The 22,157-nt window shown below is 43.4% G+C and overlaps 1 protein-coding gene across 2 annotated transcripts in view; it reads right to left on the bottom strand.

The window, feature by feature from the left end:
- The window catches only part of ALKAL2 (ALK and LTK ligand 2), a 100,412-nt gene that overhangs the window by 45,998 nt on the left and 32,257 nt on the right, over positions 1 to 22,157 (bottom strand). For both annotated transcript variants that reach the window (XM_056564071.1, XM_056564072.1), the window contains 2 exons: positions 13,351 to 13,404; positions 6,564 to 6,647 (listed from right to left, as the gene is read on the bottom strand). In XM_056564071.1, coding sequence (XP_056420046.1) covers positions 6,564 to 6,647; positions 13,351 to 13,404 — 138 coding nt within the window. The remainder of the gene's footprint in view (positions 1 to 6,563; positions 6,648 to 13,350; positions 13,405 to 22,157) is intronic.

Here is a 22,157-nt window from a genome sequence, read left to right on the forward strand (position 1 = left end):
AGGACTTTTTTTTAACTAGCAAGTTTCTTTTACAGACTTATGACAAAGCCTGTAATTCCTAGTTATGGTAGAATATCTCTTTCTATTTATCAATCTTATATCTATCTATCTATCTATCTATCTCTATCTATCTCTCATATCGATCTGTTTATCTATCTAAAATTCTGAAGAGGACCGCACTCCCGTCATCACTCTGTGTAGGTGCCCGCTGTCAAAAACCCAGGTCAGGGGTCGACCATGAAGACAGAAAACAAAAAAATACAGCAGCACTCCCAGGAATGAGATGAATTAATGTTTGGCTTTATTCATCAAATAGTGTACTATTTGATGAATAAAGCCAAACACTAATTCATCACATTTCTGGGAGTGCTTCTGGAATTTTTTTTTTCCATCTATCTATCTATCTACAGTCAGGTCCATAAATATTGGGACATCAACATAATTCTAACATTATGGGCTCTATACACCACCACAATGGATTTGAAATGAAACCAACAAGAACATTAAAGATTGTCAGCTTTAAATTGTGGGTATTTAGATCCAAATCAGGTGCGAACAGGAGCGCTCCGGGGAGGAGCGGGGACCCGGAGCGCTCGGCGTAACAGTACCCCCCCCCCCTTGGGTCTCCCCATCTTTTTAGAACCTGAAAATTTGTAGATAAGGTCCTTGTCAAGGATGTTATCTTCAGGTTCCCATGACCTCTCCTCCGGGCCGCAATTCTCCCAATCTACGAGAATTTTTTTTTACCTCTGACCGTCTTGGATGCAAGAATTTCTTTAACCGAGAAGATGTCTGAGGACCCGGAGACAGGAGTAGGAGCAACAACCTTAGGAGAGAAGCTGTTAAGGATAAGTGGTTTAAGAAGAGAGACATGAAAAGCATTGGAAATACGGAGAGAAGGAGGAAGAAAGAGTTTGTAGGAGACAGGGTTGATTTGGCATTTGATTTTAAAAGGTCCAAGATAACGTGGTCCCAGTTTATAACTGGGGACACGGAAGCGGATATACTTGGCGGAGAGCCACACTTTGTCTCCAGGGGAAAAGACAGGAGGAGTTCTTCTTTTTTTGTCGGCATGTTTCTTCATCCGGGATGAGGCCTGTATGAGAGATTTTTGAGTCTCTTTCCAGATGGTGGAGAAGTCCCGAGTCACCTCATCAACAGCGGGCAAACCAGAAGGCGTGGGAGTGGGGAGGGGGGGAAGAGGGTGACGGCCGTACACCACAAAGAATGGGGATTTAGCGGAGGACTCAGAGACTTTGAAATTGTACGAGAATTCGGCCCATGGTAGGAAATCGGCCCAATCATCCTGGCGGGAGGAAACAAAATGTCGCAAATAGTCACCAAGAACCTGATTAACTCTCTCCACTTGCCCATTGGATTGGGGATGATAGGAAGATGAGAAGTTTAATTTGATTTTAAGCTGATTACAGAGGGCCTTCCAGAATTTCGACACAAATTGAACGCCTCTATCCGAGACGATATGCGTAGGAAGCCCATGAAGGCGAAAAATGTGCACAAAAAATTGTTTCGCCAACTGTGGCGCAGAAGGAAGACCTGGAAGAGGAATAAAATGTGCCATCTTGGAGAAACGATCAACGACCACCCAAATAACTGTGTTGCCATGGGATAAAGGTAAGTCTGTAATAAAGTCCATAGCAATCTGAGACCATGGTAGCTCAGGAACAGGCAGAGGATGAAGGAGACCGGCAGGCTTCTGGCGAGGAGTCTTGTCCCGGGCACAGACTGTACAAGCCCGAACAAAATCAGCAACATCTGCTTCCAGGGTAGGCCACCAATAAAAACGAGAGATGAGCTGGACGGATTTTTTGACGCCAGCATGGCCGGCGAGGTGTGAGGAGTGTCCCCACCTGAGAATCCTGAGGCGCTGGCGTGGAGGGACGAAGGTCTTTCCAGGAGGAGTTTGTCTGATGGAAGCTGGGGAAGCAGAGATCAGACAGTCAGGAGGAATAATGTGCTGCAGGGAGGCTTCCATTTCAGAGGCAACCGAGGAACGAGAGAGGGTGTCAGCCCTAATGTTCTTGTCAGCGGGGCAAAAATGAATCTCAAAGTTAAAACGGGCAAAGAACAACGACCACCTAGCCTGGCGAGGGTTCAGCCATTGGGCAGACTGAAGATAAGAGAGATTCTTGTGATCAGTGTATATAATAACTGGGTATTTGGACCCCTCCAGCAGGTGCCTCCATTCCTCGAGGGCCAGTTTTATGGCCAGTAGTTCTCGATCACCAATGGAGTAGTTTTTCTCCACCGGAGAGAAGGTCCTAGAGAAGAAACCACAAGTAACACCATGTCCAGAAGAATTTTTCTGTAGGAGTACAGCTCCAGCTCCCACCGTGGAGGCGTCTACCTCCAGTGAGAAGAGTTTAGATGGATCAGGTCTGGAGAGTACGGGAGCAGAAGAAAAGGCAGTTTTGAGACGGTTGAACGCCTCTTCCGCTTGAGGAGGCCAGGACTTAGGGTTGGCGTTTTTCTTGGTTAGGGCCACAATTGGGGCCACAATGGTGGAAAAATGTGGAATAAATTGTCTGTAATAATTGGCAAACCCCAAGAAACGTTGGATAGCTCGGAGTCCGGAGGGGCGTGGCCAATCTAACACGGCTGACAGTTTGTCCGGGTCCATTTGGAGTCCCTGGCCAGACACTAAATATCCTAGGAAGGGAAGAGATTGGCATTCAAAGAGACATTTCTCCATCTTGGCATATAACTGATTGTCCCGGAGTCTCTGAAGAATCATGCGGACATGTCGGCGGTGTTCTTCTAGGTTAAAAGAAAAAATCGAAATATCGTCCAGGTAGACCACAACACAGGTATATAATAAATCACGAAAAATTTCATTTACAAAGTCCTGAAAGACGGCAGGGGCGTTGCAAAGCCCAAAGGGCATAACCAGATATTCAAAGTGTCCATCTCTGGTGTTAAACGCGGTCTTCCACTCGTCCCCTTCCCTGATGCGGATGAGATTATATGCACCTCTTAAATCCAATTTGGTAAAGATGTTGGCGCCACTTAGGCGGTCAAAGAGTTCCGAGATAAGAGGCAGGGGATAGCGTTTTTTTATAGTGATTTTATTAAGACCGCGTAATCAATGCATGGTCGTAAGGAACCGTCTTTTTTGGAGACAAAGAAGAACCCTGCTCCGGCAGGGGAAGAAGACTTGCGGATACATCCCCTTTTTAAATTTTCTTGGATGTACTCCGTCATGGCTTGTGTATCCGGAGCAGACAGAGGATAGATTCTGCCCCGGGGTGGAGTAGTACCAGGGAGGAGATAAATAGGACAGTCAGAAGGCCTGTGAGGAGGCAAAGTCTCTGCTTGTTTTTTGCAAAAAACCTCAGCATAGTCCAGATAGGCCTTGGGGAGACCTGGTATCGGAGGAGCCATAGGGTTTTGACTGGCAGGACTGGGAGCAGACATAAGGCATTTTTTGTGGCAAGAAGTACCCCAGTTCTTGATTTCCCCGGTGGTCCAGTCAAGGCTGGGGGAATGGCGTTGCAGCCAAGGTAGTCCAAGAAGAATTTCAAAGGTGCAGTTAGAAAGTACCAGAAATTCTATCTTTTCGTGATGGGGTCCAATGCACATGAAGAGGGGTTCTGTGCGGTAACGCACTGTACAGTCCAATCTTTCACCATTAACAGAGGCGATGTAGAGAGGTCTGGCGAGACTGGTCACTGGGATGTTGAACCTGTTAACGAAAGAGGCCAAAATAAAATTTCCTGCAGATCCGGAATCCAAGAAGGCCACAGCTGAGAAGGAGAAGTTAGAGGAAGAAATCCGCACAGGCACAGCAAGACGTGGAGAAGCAGAGTTCACAGCTAGAGCTGTCTTACCTTTGTGCGGAATCGGAGTGCGTCTTTCCTGACGTGGAGGTCGGATAGGACAATCCTTCAAGAAGTGTTCGCTACTGGCACAGTACAGGCATAGGTTCTCATTGCGGCGGCGTGTCCTCTCTTGAGGTGTCAGGCGAGACCGGTCTACTTGCATAGCCTCCACGACAGAAGGCACAGAAACAGATTGCAGCGGACCAGAGAAGAGAGGAGCCGGGGAGAGAAATCGCCTCGTGTGAACAAAGTCCATATCCTGGCGGAGCTCCTGACGTCTTTCGGAAAAACGCATGTGAATGCGGGTGGCCAGATGAATAAGTTCATGCAGGTTAGCAGGGATTTCTCGTGCGGCCAGCACATCTTTGATGTTACTGGATAGGCCTTTTTTGAAGGTCGCGCAGAGGGCCTCGTTATTCTAGGACAATTCGGAGGCGAGAGTACGGAATTGGATGGTGTACTCGCCTACTGAAGAATTACCCTGGACCAGGTTCAGCAGGGCAGTCTCGGCAGAAGAGGCTCGGGCTGGTACCTCGAAGACACTTCGAATCACCGCGAAGAAAGAGTGTACAGAGGCAGTGACAGGATCATTGCGGTCCCAGAGCGGTGTGGCCCATGACAGGGCTTTCCCAGACAGAAGACTGACCACGAAAGCCACCTTTGACCTTTCAGTTGGAAATTGGTCCGACATTATCTCCAAATGCAGGGAACATTGCGAGAGAAAACCACGGCAAAGTTTAGAGTCCCCATCAAACTTGTCCGGCAATGATAAACGGAGGCTGGATGTGGCCACTCGCTGCGGAGGAGGTGCAGGAGCTGGCAGAGGAGATGGTTGCTGAAGCTGCTGTAGCATCACAGTCAGTTGAGACAGCTGGTGGCCTTGTTGCGCTATCTGTTGCGACTGCTGGGCGACCACCGTGGTAAGGTCAGCGACAACTGGCAGCGGGACCTCAGCGGGATCCATGGCCGGATCTACTGTCAGGATTCGGCAGGCTGGAGGTGGATCCTCTGTGTCAGAGAGGGATTGGCGTGGACCGTGTCGGTGGACCGGTTCTAAGTTGCTACTGGTTTTCACCAGAGCCCGCCGCAAAGCGGGATGGTTTTGCTGCGGCGGTAGCAACCAGGTCATATCCACAGGCAACGGCTCAACCTCTCTGACTGCTGAGATAGGCGCGGTACAAGGGATTAGACAAGAGCAAGGTCGGACGTAGCAGAAGGTCAGGGCAGGCAGCAAGGATCGTAGTCAGGGGCAACGACAAGAGGTCTGGTACACTGGCTAGGGATACACAAGGAACGCTTTCACTGGCACAATGGCAACAAGATCCGGCAAGGAAGTGCAGGGGAAGTGAGGTAATATAGGGAAGTGCACAGGTGAACACACTAATTAAAAACCATGCGCCAATCAGTGGCGCACCGGCCCTTTGAATCGCAAAGGAGCGGGGCCGCGTGCGTCGGGACAGCACAGACGGGGAGCGAGTCTGGTAAGCGGGTCGGGATGCGCACCGCGAGCGGGCGCGTCCCGCATTGCGAATCACATCCCGGCTAGGGACATTATCGCAGTGCACCCGGTCAGCGGGTCTGACCGGGGCGCTGCGAACAGGAGAACGCTGTGAGCGCTCCGGGGAGGAGCGGGGACCCGGAGCGCTCGGCGTAACAGGAGGCTTTATTGAGTTTAAAACAAATGGTATTATCTTCACAGCTAGGCCAGATTCCCAGAGAGGTGGCAGGGAACCCAGAAGGACCTTGCAGCGTGCTGGGACCAATTATACTTGTAATAAACTTGAGACAATTATCTTGACTATTTGCAGGACTTGACTACTTGTAGTGACAGAAGACATAGACTTTTGACTTACTGGAATGACTGTTGCTTTGTGGCCTTCCAGATGCTGATCACTAGCACTGAGATCTCTGGTGGTTGCTGTGCTCAGTAAGGTAGCATTAGGGCTAAGAGAGTGAATTGTAATGGCTGCCCATTTATATAGTGGGGGGCTGGACTAAGGCCCATTGGTCAAGCTGCGGGTCATAGGTTAAGCTGGTGCTCTCTGGGAGAACATGTGACAACAAATCATGTGACTGCATAACATATCATGTGACAGACTTACAGGTCCTTGAGACAATCTCCCACAAGTCCTTTGCTCTATCTATACATTAGGATCCTGTCTATACATTAAAGTAGTATACACAACATTCTGGAAACAACAGGGGGAGACCCTGCAGGGGAGCCCCCAGGTCACTGAGGGTCTCAACCTGACAGGACCTAAGGGTAGTGCAGGACCGTGTACCTGTACTGGGACATTACATATCTTTTACAGACTCATGACAAAGCCTGTAATTCCTAGTTATAGTAGAATATCTCTGTCTATCTATCTCATATCTTTCTATCTATCACTTTCTATATTTTTTCTCTTGTAGCTGACAAGAAGGAAATAGTAGGGAAGTAAAGGCTGCACAATTTGAAGTCCCCCATTACTCTGCGCTATACTAAAATATATTGGAGTATGCTGTATGATCACATCCTCATATCCTGAGCATTTTGCTAAAACTAGTAGGTACTTACATGCTGGCATAGCGCAGTCACTTGTGCTGTTGAACTGTAAGAACATACAGTATCTACACCCTACCTAAATCATTGCTGAGGCTGCTGTAAGTACAAGACTATTTTTTAGTTAGCAAGTTGCTTTTAAAGACTTGTCCTGAGCATTTTCCTAGAAGCTAGTTCTTACTTACGTGCTGGAATGGTGCAGTCCCTTGTGCTGTTGTAGAGTCTTCGAAAGTGTTTATTGCAGTTCGGGCTTGTAAAAGACAGTCGCCCTGTAACAGATAAAACCAGATAAAATAAGTACAGTGGCCCCTCAAGTTACAATGGCCACAGGTTTCAATATTTTCAACATACAATGGTCTTTTCTGGACTAATTAACTCAAAAACAACATACAATGCTACGGACAGTTCAGATGTATTGCTTGTGTGAATGGTTGGAAGATCTGTCCAATCAGAATGGGGCATTTCCCTGGTAAATCCCCTATATTATTAACCCCCACAAAATCAGGTACATGTACGACGTGATTAGGGATGACTTCCCGCATCACCACTTACATGTACCTGATGAAAATAAACTGTCCCAGCGCCGCCGGGCTCGACTGTGCTGCACAGCCGAGCCTCCCTGAAGCCAGCCAGGGACCAATGGCAGTGGTTCGCCGGTCAGCGATCGCTGCTATTAGCCCGTCATTACAGATGGACCAATAGCAGGGATCTGGCCGGGGTCTTCACCTTCCCCTCTCCTCCGTCGCTTCACTGTGTGAAGCGATCGGTGGTGAGTGAGGCCCTATTGAAGGAGGCTACCCGCGGGCACTCAGGATCGGAGCTGCGCTCTGATCCTAAGTTAACCCTGTAGACGCTGCTGTCACTGTGACCACAGCGTCTATTAGGGTTACAGAGGGAGGGAGCTCCCTCTGTCACCGATCGGCGCTCTTCAAAGTGAAAGTAGAGCGCTGATGGTTGCTATGGCAACCCGAAAAATCAGTCCCTGACTGATCTATCCTACTATGCCTGTTGGTACTGAAATACATAGGCATAATGCAACGGAGTACAGATGTGTACTCCATTGAATTATGTGTATAATAGTAGAAAAAAAAGTGTGAAAAAAGTGAAAAAAAATTGTGGAAAAAAATAATGTGAAAAAAATATATAAAAATAATAAAATAAATTATATATGTATATGATACACCCCCCAAAATAGTCCCCCCCAAGTTACAGCACACAGAATACAGCGACGTACAAACATGATAAAAAAAAAAACATTTTAAGAAATAAATTTGGTATCGCCGTAATCGTATCAACCTGCAGTGTAACATTAACATGTCCTTTATACCGCATGACGAACGACCTAAAAAAATAAAATAAAAATAACCGCAGAATAGATTTTTTTTAATGTATATCACCTCATAAAAAATAAAACAAAAAAAAAATGATCAGAATGTCACATGTACCCCAGAATGGTACCAATGAAAGCGTCAACTTGTCTCCCAAAAGTATTTTTGCACCCCAAGGCCCCTCTAATTTTGTATGATTCCACCAAAATATCCTAAACTAAAAGGATGCCCCAGAATCCACACAGCACGCCTTCATCAGTGTTTTGCATACTGTGTTTCCAGCTGATGCAAAACTACAACTCCCAGCAGGTTTCGTGGGAGCGGGATGTGCTGCATGTACGGGATGTGCGGCAGCTGTTTTCACCTATACAGTATGCCTCCAGTTGTTTCCCCACTACAACTCCCAGCATGCCCTGACAGCCAATAGATGTCAGGGCAAGCTGGGAGTTGTAGTAGTGAAACAGCTGGAGGCACACTGTATAGGTGAACTAAGGGCATAAGTGTCCTCCGCAGGCCCCAGCAGGCATCAGTGACGTCGTGCCTGCTGGGGAAGTCTGCCTGGTAGTAAGGGGGTTAGGGATAGATGGGCAATAGGCAGGGACAGAAAGAAAAAAAAAAGCATGGTGGGAGCTACCCTTTAATAAAACCTGGATAACCTCTTTAATATTGTCGCTAGTGGCAAATATCAAAAAGTGGTAAAAGAACTGAGTTTTTTATTTTTTATTTGCACGGAGTGTTGGTATAAACCATAACATTAAATGGGTATTCCAGAAAACCCCCTTTTTTTTATTCTTATTAACTGGTTTCAGAAATTTAAGTTCAGATATATAAATTACTTGTATTAAAAAAAATCTTAATCCTTCCAATAATTATGAGCTGCTGAAGTTGAGTTGTTGTGGTTTCTGTCTGGCAACAGTGCTCTCTGCTGACATCTCTGCTTGTCTCGGGAACTGCACAGAGTAGAAGAGGTTTGCTATGGGGATTTGCTTCTACTCTGGACAGTTCTCGAGACATCAGAGAGCACTTAGACAGAAAAGAACAACTCAACTTCAGCAGCTCATAAGTACTGAAAGGATTAAGATTTTTGAATAAAAGTAATTTACAAATCTGTTTAACTTTCTGGAGCCAGTTGATATATAAAAAAAAGTTTATTCCTGGATATAACCCCTTTAAAGTAAATTTAATTTTGAGAAAAGTCTTATTACATCCTGTAAATATTAACAAAATTCCTTCCTTTCTATGTAAGAGCAGCCGTATTATATAAGGAAGCTCATTTCACACATCTGCTTTCCACTGCTTCTTTAAAAGAATATTGGGGCCGGCTACATTTTTTTTGAATTCAGAGCAATAAGCATTTGACAGAGAACAGATGCGATAAATGGTGTCTGTATTGTGCAAAGAACATCAGGAATGCTGGTTTGGTGAACCTGAACTTCTATAGTACATGGAATAATTCCACTTATAAACAAAGCAACTTAAAGAGGCACTGTCATTGTTAAAAACTTTTCATATATTGCAGGACTCATTATAATAGGACATTTCACCTGAAATTCAAGCTCAAAATAGCCACCACTAGGGGTCGCCTGTCTTTTAGCCAGAGAGACTAGTCTAGATTTTACAGCATACTGGATACCGGCCCTAAAGCATACCAGTATCCAGTATAGGAGATTTCTATTGTGTATGCAAAACTACAGATAAAGGAGGTGTGGACATGCTGGGAGCTGTAGTTTTAAAACAGCTGGAGGCAACACTGCTCTAACACAGTTATTTACAAACATTGCAGCTTCAGTTGTTACTAAACTACAACTCCCAGCATGCTGAAATAGTCAAAGCTTTCTCGGACTCCTGAATGACAAAGAAGTTGATCAGACATTCAGGAGTCTGTGAAAGATGAATGACACACATAGTGACAGCTATGCTGATTAGCATCCAGCTTTACTAGGAGAAGATAAAACAGATAGAACATGTATTCATAAAAATTCTGTACTTTTATCTAAAAAATCCTTGCACTAGTTTTATATATTTATTCTTATATTTATACATTTTATCCTGTGATGAATTCACCATAATGTCTTCTGATTACTGCAGGCAAGTATCTTCCTCTGACACATGACACAGCATAAAACCAGAGAGGAAAGGGTTACAGAGTAGAGAGTACTGATTGGCTGACTGCACAGGCTTGCTCCTGTGAGGGAGACAGACTGACACGCCCCCTCCAGCCTGCACAATGAAAAAGTAACTCACCAGCAGATAAATGCTTATATCTCTGGATATATAGGTCCGAGACACATAAAAATTATATGCACATGATCAGGATTGGGTCCTGAGTAACATATCACTTTTTTTCTTTTTTTTGCACTATGACAGGTACGCTTTAAGCATCACACAATATACAGCAGATAAAAGAACCTAGTATGCACCTGAAACTTTACTTTATGTCTTTTTGTAGCACTCCTCTAGGAAAATCCTTACAAAGCAGTATGTTTCCGCTAACAGATGGGGAAAGGGCATGTTCACACTTAACCCCTTAAGGACTCAGCGTTTTTTAGTTTTTGCATTTTCATTTTTTCCTCATCATCTTCTAAAAATCATAACGCTTTCAAGTTTGCACCTAAAATTCCATATTATGGCTTATTTTTTGCGCCACCAATTCTACTTTGCAGTGACATTAGTCATTTTACTAAAAAATCCACGTTTCTCCCTTAACAAAAGTATATAGTATGTCTGGTTCAGTGCATCTAGGTCTAACTAGGTGGTGGATAATGATCTAACCAACTTCTCCGCTTTAGGCTGCATTTAGGACCTCTTTGTTCCTTCCACTCGTATGTCCTCTCGTGTGTGCAATTAACTGAAACCGCTTCTGTAATTTCTGAGATATAAGGGGTCTCTGCAGTTTTCCATTTAGAAGCAATCTTCATCCTATAAGTAGTGATAATATGGCAAATTGGTGTTCTGTATGCTGTATGTACCCTTTGTAAGCCTATATTTAATAAAGCCAGTTCATTCTTAAGACCTGTGTTATTATCTGATATTAATCTTTTTAAAGGGATAGGGGATAAGATGCCTGATCGCACAAGTCCCGCCGCTGGGGACGCCTGTGATCGTGCACGCGGAACCCCGTTTGTAATCAGTCCCCGGAGCGTGTTCGCTCCGGGTCTGATTACGGGTAACTACAGGGCCGGCGGCGTGTGACGTCACGCCTCCGCCCCCATGTGACGTCATGCTCCTCCCCTCAATGCCAGCCAACGAGAGGGGGCGTGATAGCTATCACGCCCCCTTCCGTAGGCTTGCATAGAAGGGCGGAGCGTGATGTCACACGGGGGCGGAAGCGTGATGTCACGCGCCGCCGGCCCTGTAGTTGCCCGTAATCAGACCCGGAGCGAACACGCTCCGGGGACTGATTACAAACGGGGTTCCGCGTGCACGATCACAGGCGTCCCCAGCTGCGGGACTCCCGCGATCAGGCATCTTATCCCCTATCCTTTGGATAGGGGATAAGATGTGTAAGCACCGGAGTACCCCTTTAATGTGTAAACATCCCGTTTTAGTTTCAGTAATTTTGGACAATACCAAAAAATGTGGCTTAAAGTGCCATAGATACCTCAGCCCCTCCAACATAGATTGATTGAGAAGGAATCATGCTAACCCTATAATGACGCTCACTGATGTCATAACTGGATATTCTCTCACACGGAGAGGAGGAGGGAAGACTCCGGATTTCAAACTTTGGTATCTAAAAATTTAAGGTTAGTAGCTACACGACCAAATTAGGTGAAAACTATGTATTTATATTTCAGATAATCGTGTTGGTACTCCAACCATATATATTCATTATTTCTCCATGGCTGTGAAAGTGAATCAGAACGGGATACACTTTTAAGTTAGTATTATTTTCCTCACTCTTTATTTTCATATTTGTTGCTATTTGTTATTTATTTTACTTGTAAAAATTCTAGAAAACCCAATAAAAATATTTTGAACACAAAAAAATCCACGTTTGCCATTTTGTAACTTTTGGGGGCTTCTGTTTCTACGCAGTACATTTTTCTGTAAAAAATGACACTCTTTATTCTGTAGGTCCATATGATTAAAATGATCCCCTACTTATATAGGTTTGATTTTGTTGTACTTCTGAAAAAAATCATAACTACATGCAGGAAAATGTATATGTTAAGCCATAGCTTTGCATTGATCAGTGTTACAGGCGTTACAGATCAGTGTATCTCAGGCTTGGAGTAATCAATCGCCGATCGAACATGACGGAGACAGGTGAGGGGACCTCCGCTTGCGTGCTAGCTGATCGGGACATCGAGATTTTATCACGATGGTCCCGATCAGCCCGACTGAGCTGCCGGGAAGCTTTCACTTTCATTTTAGATGCAGTGGTCAGTGCCGCATGCTATAACCCCAGAGTCCCGGCTATCATTAGCGGCCAGGACTGACCCGTTATGACGCGGGGTCACGGCGTGACCCCGTTTTATTTACCAAGACCGGGCGCAGGGCGTACAGGTACGCTCTGCATCCTTAAAGGAGAACGCCAGACCATAATAATTGTCCCCCATAGTGCCGGCAGTAAAAAAATAAAGATGTACATACCTTCCTCCGCTCCCCCGGGGCCTCTGGTAACCGGCTCCGGTCTCCGCCGCAATCCACTTCCTGGTTGCCGGTGGTCGGATGAATCAGCCAATCACCAGCCGCAGCGCAGTCCGACGGCGATAGGCTGAGCAGCAGTGTGAAAATACTTCAGGACACAAAATTCTTCACTACACCGGCACCTGTGGCCGGGGCCAAAAACGTCACACTGCCGCTCAGCCTATCGCCGGCTGAGTCGGACTGCGCTGCGGCTGGCGATTGGCTGATTCATCCGACAACCGGCAACCAGAAAGTGGATTGCGGCGGAGACCGGAGCCGGTTACCGGAGTCCCCGCGGGAGTGGAGGAAGGTATGTACATCTTAATTTTTTTACTGCCGGCACTATGGGGGACAATTTTTATGGTCTGGAGTTCTCCTTTAAGAGGCTAAAGGGGTCATCCAACATAAAGTGACTTTAGTAATTAAGTGCCATACAACAATGGACATGCTTTCCAAGGATCTGTGCTTGTGTTGGTGGAAAATGGTTGTGTCCTGTGTCCCCCATCACGCTGCTGGTTTGTTTTTGTGAACTGGCTATTTCTGTTTCTGTGTCCTCCCTTCAACTAAAATCCCCAGGATCTCTTGTTTCTAGGTGGGAGGTAACTTATTTCCTTCCCACATATCAACCACCTCACCCATTGTAGCACAGCTAGGCTACAATTCCCTGCAGCCCTGTGGAGAATGCTCTCCCTCCCATCGGTCACTTACCCATTGAAGCAGACAGGCTCCTTTTCAACACCTGACTAGTGATGTAATGTCTTGGGAAAGGCCGAAACAACACTCATCTTGTATGCTGCTAAAAATAAACATCTGGGCCAAATATCCCATAAGAATTGGGAGACCAGCCATCAAACACAGATACAGACACTATATTATTAACTACACTAACATTACAGCCTCTGTAGGACAGTAAAAAAAAAAAAAAAAAAAAAATCCCTGAACACCCCTCTTTTAAGAAGTTCATGTTCCTCCTAGTTCCTTGTAGTAATAGACTGGGGGTCAACCAACATACCTGTTAAATGCTTTAGAAACTTCTCTTTCATTCGAAGGTCTCTGGGTACTATTTCTACAGAGAAAAAACAAAGACAACACACATTAGATTTGCTGAGAAAGGTCCAATTGTTCTATAGAGAGTTTAATGTACATGTGAAGACGTGACCCCCTGACTGACAAATGAAAGTGGTAGATACTGGATTGTGCCAAAGTACATAAGATGTGGAAATCCAGGCTTGAAGACTAAGCCGGCCTGTGCCATCCTGATCCATTTAAATACAATCCTTTCATCCTGTCACAATGTGTTTACTACACTCTCTTGGAACCGCTGCTGGCTGAGCGCAATGATGAAAGAGTCAAACAGAAGTGATACTGCACCTGGTATACATAACACAACCATGTTTATTTTACTGTCTTATTGTAAAACGGTAACAAATCGGCTGGTTCCACTGTTGAGACTGAACAATCCACTAGAATTAGTTTACTGTATATATTAAAAACAGGAAAAAGGAAGAACTGGAGAATATGAGAATCCGGACACAAACAAAGAACCACCACCCAGTCACCCACCAACCAATCAACCAAATGACCCACCTCCCACCATCCATTCACCTACCAACCAATAAACTAACCAACAATCATCCACAAAATAATCATCCAACCAATTATCAACCAAATAGCCAGAACAGTTATCTCACTTTATCTTCTGGGTGCTAGAATTTTAAAGGAGCTCATACATTTTCAATTACTGTTGGACATATGTTAGTTTATTTGGACAACACTAATCTTCCCAGACATCAACATACACATGATCGTTCATCACAGCTCTGGCGCCAGCTTGTCCCTTCCTGAACAAAAGGGTCAGATAGCAAAACTCCAGAATGCCCAACCGTTCTCATCTGTCGGTGGAGAGTCAGCCAAACCTGACTTGAATGAACGGAAGAGAAATCTAAATCAAATCAATATTTAACGTGACCACTCTTCAATTGTATTTTGTAGGATTATAGATTATAGGTGTATGATTAACCATTTATACCAAGCAGGTAATATCATTTTCATATTTAGGCTGAAACACAGTCATTAACTGAAACAGAAACAGCTGTGTAGGGGACTTAGGAGACAGGGTGAGGAACAGCCAAACTCTGCTACAAAGGTGGCATGCTTACTTCCATTCAAAGCAACTCACCGATGCATTAAAACATACTAACTGGGCTGCAGAAAAATGGCAGCAAGTGCTCTGGACAGAGTTTGAAATATTTGGCTATAACAGAAGGCAGTTTTGTTCCCCTAAGTGCTGAAGAACGATACAGTAATTAGTATCTGCAGGCAACAGTGAAGCATGGTGGAGGTTCCTTGCAAGTTTGGGGCTGCATTTCAGCAAATAGAATTTGGTCAGGGGGATACTGGTGTCCTTAGTGCTGAGAAATACAGACAGATACTTATACATCATGGAATACCATCAGGGAGGCATCTGGCTCCAAATTTATTTTATAGAAGGAAAATGACCACAAACATACAGCAAAAGTCACTCAGAACTATCTTTAGAGTAAAGAAGAACAAAGAGTCCTGAAAGTAATGAAATGACCCCCACAGAGCCCTGATCTCTACATCATCTAGTCTGGAATTTCATGAAGATATAAAAAGGTGCAAAATGTTCAGAATGACTTCCCTGCCGAGTTCCTTAAAAACTGTGCACGCAGAAGAAGTATTCTGACTTTGCTGCATTTTTTTTCCCATACCTGTCCAAAACTTCTTCATAATACTGTACATAGTACACATAGCCAGTGCAGATACACTACCGGAATGTGCTGGTGGGTTTCCTAGGTCAATTAAGTAATGCTAGTAATTGTATTTCTACCCATTATTAGGTTTATTAAAATAGCGTAAATTGAGGTGCAGGTGATGGGGAGGGGGATGCAGGTGATGGGGGGGAGGGTTGCAGGTGACAGAGAGGGGGAAGATGATTTGGATGTGAAGTAGCACTGGCTACCTACACAGTTAACTGCCTGGCTACCTACCCTATTAATTTCCTGGTTACATATTCACCAACTTAGCCTCCTGGCTACCTACCTACATAGCTACTTACCTACATAGCTACTTACCTACATACAACCAAAGAATAAGTTGGCCAGCACTATTAATTCCAAACTATTGTAAAAACCTGGCTTGCAGGTGCAGGCTGCTGGGCTAAATATACAGCAACAGGAGAATACAGCAGCACACTGCTAGCACAAAAATATAGATAAAACATGAGTATATAGCTAGAACATGAAAAGCTATACAGCTGTAATGCAAGAAATGAAGGTACTTAGCTTGCAAATTTGGCGCCAAATAGCGTGGACCGTCCCACCACGGTAAGGTGACCTCATTCTGGGACAGACCCTACACTGTGAATATGCCTCTGTGTGAACAGTATAGCGGGCATTGCAAGGTCTGAAACATACAAGGCACCTTATATACACCTAATAGAGGTGGGTGGGATGCAGGAGCCAAAAGGGGAGCGGCTACCTCCATGTTGGCTCCTGCACCCCACCCACCTCTATTAGGTGTATATAAGGTGCCTTGGATGTTTCAGACCTTGCAATGCCTGCTATACTGTTCACACAGAGGCATATTCACAGTGTAGGGTCCGTCCCAGAATGAGGTCACCTTACCGTGGTGGGACGGTCCACGCTATTTGGCGCCAAATTTGCAAGCTAAGTACCTCAAAATTTCATAATTTCATATCTTCATTTGTTGCATTACAGCTGTATAGCTTTTCATGTTCTATCTATATACTCATGTTTTATCTATATACTCATGTTTCATCTATATCTTTGTGATAGCAGTGTGCTGCTGTATTCTTCTGTTACTTTCCTACATAGCAACCTAAGTACCTACCTAAAGTGGGGATCAAAAGTTTGGGCACCCCAGGTAAAAATTTGTATTAATGTGCATAAAGAAGCCAAGGAAAGATCTCCAAAAGGCATCAAATTACAGATTAGACATTCTTATATTATGTCAACAATATTTAGATTTTATTTCCATCATTTACACTTTCAAAATAACAGAAAACAAAAAAATGGCATCTGCAAAAGATTGGGATCCCTGCAGAATTTATAACATGCACTGCCCCCTTTGCAAAGCTGAGACCTGCCAGTGTCATGGATTGTTCTCAATCATCATCTGGGAAGACCAGGTGATGTCAATCTCAAAGGTTTTAAATGCCAAGACTCATCTGACCTTGCCCCAACAATCAGCACCATGGGTTCTTCTAAGCAGTTGTCTAGAAATCTGAAACTGAAAATAGTTGATGCTAACAAAGCTGGAGAAGGCTATAAGAAGATAGCAAAAGGTTTTCAGATGTCAATATCCTCTGTTCGGAATGTAATTAAGAAATGGCAGTCATTAGGAACAGTGGAAGTTAAAGCAAGATCTGGAAGACCAAGAAAAATATCAGACAGAACAGCTCACAGGATTGTTAGAAAAACAATTCAAAACCCAAGTTTGACTGCACAATCCCTCCAGAAAGATCTGGCAGACACTGGAGTTGTGGTACACTATTCCACTATAAAGAGATACTTGTAAAAATATTGTCTTCATGGAAGAGTCATCAGAAGAAAACCTCTTCTATGTCCTCACCACAAAAATCAGTGTTTGAACTTTGCAAATGAACATATGGACAAGCCTGATGCATTTTGGAAACAAGTTCTGTGGACTGATGAGGTTAAAATTGAACTTTTTGGCCGGAATGAGCAAAGGTACGTTTGGAGAAGAAGGGGAACAGAATTTAATGAAAAGAACCTCTGTCCAACTGTTAATCATGGGGATGGATCAATCATGCTTTGGGGTTGTATTGCAGCCAGTGGCACAGGGAACATCTCACGAGTAGAAGGAAAAATGGATTCAATAAAATTTCAGCAAATTTTGGATGCTAACTTGATGCCATCTGTGAAAAAGCTGAAGTTAAAGAGAGGATGGCTTCTACAAATAGATAATGATCCTAAATACACCTTGAAATCCACGGGGGATTACATCAAGAGAAGCGTAAACTGAAGGTTTTTGCCATGACCTCCATAATCTCCTGACCTCAACATAATTGAAAATCTATGGATAGACCTTAAAAGAGCAGTGCGCGACAGACAGCCCAGAAATCTCAAAGAACTGGAAGACTTTTGTAAGGAAGAATGGGCAAAGATACCTCAAACAAGAATTGAAAGACTCTTGGCTGGCTACAAAAAGCGTTTACAAGCTGTGATACTTGCCAAAGGGGGCAGTACAAGATATTAACTCTGCAGGGTGCCCAAACTTTTGCAGATGCCATTTTTTTTGTTTTCTGTTATTTTGAAAGTGTAAATGATGGAAATAAAATCTAACTTTTATGATGCTGTTTTAAGGGTTTAATAAACCACTAAAAGAGCAAGAACTGATTTGTGCTGGATTTCTCTGTGTGACCACATTTACTTACATTAGTTGAGATTCGGCACCATTCAAGGAGAACAACATGACGATCTTTGACTGTGCGACCCATTTTTGCCATGTAGCCCTAAACTAATACTGTCACCTTGTTCTTTATACAGTAATAATCCCCGAATACAGATACACAGTGATCTCAATGCTGCCTATCAGTAATAGCACCCACATATACTATAACAGTGATCTCAGCGCTGCCTATCAGTAATAGCGCTTACATATACTATAACAGTGATCTTCTCAGCGCTGCCTGTCCGTAATAGCGCCCACATATACTATAACAGTGATATACTATAACAGTGATCTTCTCAATGCTGCCTGTCTATAATAGCGCCCACATATACTATAACAGTGATCTTCTCAGCGCTGCCTGTCAGTAATAGCGCCCACATATACTATAACAGTGATCTTCTCAATGCTGCCTATCAGTAATAGCGCCCACATATACTATAAGAGTGATCTTCTCAATGCTGCCTATCAGTAATAGCGCTTACATATACTATAACAGCAATCTTCTCAGCACTGCCTGTCAGTAACAGCGCTTACATATACTATAAGGCTATGATCACACGGAGAATCTCTGTGCGGATATTCCACAAACTGTGGGGTACCGGCATAATGTGCTGGCGCTAGGACCGCACATGAATGCGCCGTCTCATAGAGGACTATGCATTCTGTGAGGACATGTTCATTCTTTGTGCGGACACAGAAAATGGAATTTCTGTGCCGGAAACATCTGGCACGGAAATTCATCCATGCGCACAGTGCGGCAGAATCCTGTTGAATTCAAGGGGCTCACATATACTATAACAGTGATCTCAGTGCTGCCTGTCAGTAATAGCGCCCACATATACTATGACAGTGATCTTCTCAGTGCTGTCTGTCAGTAATAGCGCCCACATATACTTTAACCCCTTAAGGATGCAGGGTTTTTCCATTTTTGCATTTTCATTTTTTCCTCATCACCTTCTAAAAATCATAACGCTTTAAATTTTGCACCTAAAATTCCATTTTATGGCTTATTTTTGAAATCACACTGTCCACTCAGGAAGGAACACTAATTGACAATCAATTTCACATGCTGTTGTGCAAATGGAACAGACAACAGGTGGAAATTATAGGCAATTAGCAAGACACCCCCAATAAAAGTAGTGGTTCTGCATGTGGTGACCACAGACCACTTCTCAGTTCCTATGCTTCCTGGCTGATGTTTTGGTCACTTTTTAATGCTGGCGGTGCTTTCACTCTAGTGGTAGCATGAGACTGAGTCTACAACCCACACAAGTGGCTCAGATAGTGCAGCTCATCCAGGATGGCACATCAATTCGAGCTGTGGCAAGAAGGTTTGCTGTGCCCAGGAGACAGGCCAGTACATCAGGAGACGTTGAGGAGGCCGGAGGAGGGCAACAACCCAGCAGCAGGACCGCTAACTCTGCCTTTGTGCAAGGAGGAGCAGGAGGAGCACTCCCAGAGCCCTGCAAAATGACCTCCAGCAGGCCACAAATGTGCATGTGTCCACTGAAACGGTCAGAAACAAACTCCATGAGGGTTCACAGCTGGGAGTTGTGCTTACAGCCCAACACCATGCAGGATATTTAGCATTTTCCAGAGAACACCAAGATTGGCAAATTCGCCACTGGCGCCCTGTGTTCTTCACAGATGAAAGCAGGTTCACACTGAGCACATATGACAGACGTGACAGAGTCTGGAGATGCTGTGGAGAACATATATTGTGCACTGTTTGCAAATTGACTGTCGGTGGGTCCCGTAGCATATCTCAATACTGTTGCAGGAACCAGCATATCGAATATATGTGCCATATGGATAATATGTAATTATATATTTACATTAGATGATATATATATATATATATATATATATATATATATTTGTCATATATATATATATATATATATATATATATATATATATATCCATATCTCTCTTTAATTACATAATGAAACCACAGCCATTTAAAGGGGTTATCCAGGAAAAAACTTTTTTTTATATATCAACTGGCTCCAGAAAGTTAAACAGATTTGTAAATTACTTCTATTAAAAAATCTTAATCCTTTCAGTACTTATGAGCTTCTGAAGTTTAGGTTGTTCTTTTCTGTCTAAGTAATCTCTGATGACACGTGTCTCGGGAACCGCCCAGTTTAGAAGAGGTTTGCTATGGGAATTTGCTTCTAAACTGGGCATTTCCCGAGACATGTGTCTTCAGAGATTACTTAGACAGAAAAGAACAACCTTAACTTCAGAAGCTCATAAGTACTGAAAGGATTAACATTTTTTTAATAGAAGTAATTTATAAATCTGTTTAACTTTCTGGAACCAGTTGACATATAAAAAAAGGTTTTTCCTGGAATACCCCTTTAAGGTCAAACCCCTTGATCTACATTCCTTTGATGTTCTCTTACCTATTTGACCTTAATTGGCTGTGGTCTCATTATTCAATTAACCTTAATTTGCTCGAATTAGAGCAGCTACTGTATATTTCAAAACTTTCTTTCTTCCATTCATACGGTCCCCGCTGCAACCACTGTTATTGCAAGTGGGGACAACTGGAATTCAAGAATTACAACTCGCATCATCCCCTACATAAAAAATAAAAGATTTTTCACATATATAAAAAGGTAATCCCACATCCCACATCCATTGTTACATATTCCCTTCTACAGTTTACAGCAATGAAAAAGTCCTTTCCATCCTACTGAAATTATAGCTCCCATCCATGTCTTCCTGCATATGCAGAGACATTGGAATTACAAGAAGAGTTTTGCAGTAATTTGTCATTTAAAACCAGCTCATACTGTATAATTACAATGACATCGTCCTTCACAATTACATTAAATACATACATACATTATTGTCCCGGCCAACTGCCTCCGCAAACTACAATTTGAAGCATCTTTGATTTCTGATAGAAGACCTCTGAAAATGTATGCATTTTTGGTAAATTAGGGAAACTCTTTTTTTGACCACTGTATTATACATATTACTGATGTCCCTGTCCTCAGCTTATCTCTGACTCATGTAATTATTCATGGCAGCATATCTAAATGCACAAAAAATTTTTATAAATGGGGCTAAAAAAGTAAATGGAAAATAAAAATAATTATGATTTTGAACAAAAACTAGAAAAAAATAAATTATGAAATGCACTCCACTTAATATTGAGCGCTGAATTTTCTGGCCCCTGTCTGCTCCCAAAAATTGAAACACAAAAAAAAAAGATGTTAATTTTTAAACAGGGATCAATTTATGTGGGCGAGCAGGGACCTAAAAATGTAGCCGACAATAATAAAAATTTAGAAAGGGGCCATTTAAATTTAAAAATAATATATTTTTTATAATACATTTTTTTAATTTTATCAGTAATGTATTTTAATATTGTGTTTAATAAAGTGTGTGTGTTTCACTTTTTTTTCTCTATTTTGAACATTTTTTAGTTAGTACTACTACTCCCAGCATGGAAGACACTTCCATGATGGGAGCTGTAGTACCTGTACGAATAGACAGATCGCCCTGGGTGTCACTACTGACTACACTACTTGTCCTTTCTATTGCAGAGATGGAGCGGCTATCTCCTGCGCTCGCATCACTGCACTATACTCGGGCTGGCCAGTGATGTGAATATAATTCACATCACTTATTCATATTTTCCGCAGACAGCTGTAATTGGCCAGATGGTTCCAGCCAATCACAGCTCTCTGTGGGAAATATGAATAATAGGTATATATACGGCATATACTCATACTACAGTGGGATCAGAGAAGAGCGGCCGGCTGCCCGCATCTATACATTATACAGGATGATCGCAGCCAGTGTCAGGAGTGACACAAGCTGTCATCTTTTCTTACCTGCAGGTACTACTGCTCCCAACATGGAGAACACTCTGCTCCATTCTGGGAGCTGTAGTACCTGCATTATTGACAATTCGCAACAGGTGTCAGAAGTGACACCCACTGCGATCTGTCTATTAATGCAGATACTACAGCTCCCAGCATGGAGCAGAGTGTGCTCCATATTGGGAGCAGTAGTACCTGCAATTAAGGACAGATCACAGCGGGTGTCACTCCTGTCACCCGCTGTGATCGTCCTATCTATTGCAGAGATGCAAGCGCAGGAGAAAGCCATTCACATCTATACATTATACAGGACGATCGCAGCGGGTGCCGCTAATGAAGAAATTTGTTATTTTGAATCGAGTCGAAGTTCGGATGTGGTCCGAATTGAATTTTACATGAAATTCAGAACGAATTTGACTTTGTCCAATTCGACTCGCTCATCTCTAACTATCTATACAATTCACACCCTACTATATTGACGTTCTATGCACAAAACTGTCAACCTCATATGCGGATGGCCAAT

The sequence above is a fragment of the Hyla sarda genome, chromosome 3 (assembly GCF_029499605.1).
Source record: "Hyla sarda isolate aHylSar1 chromosome 3, aHylSar1.hap1, whole genome shotgun sequence".
NCBI classification, from domain to species: Eukaryota; Metazoa; Chordata; class Amphibia; order Anura; family Hylidae; genus Hyla; species Hyla sarda.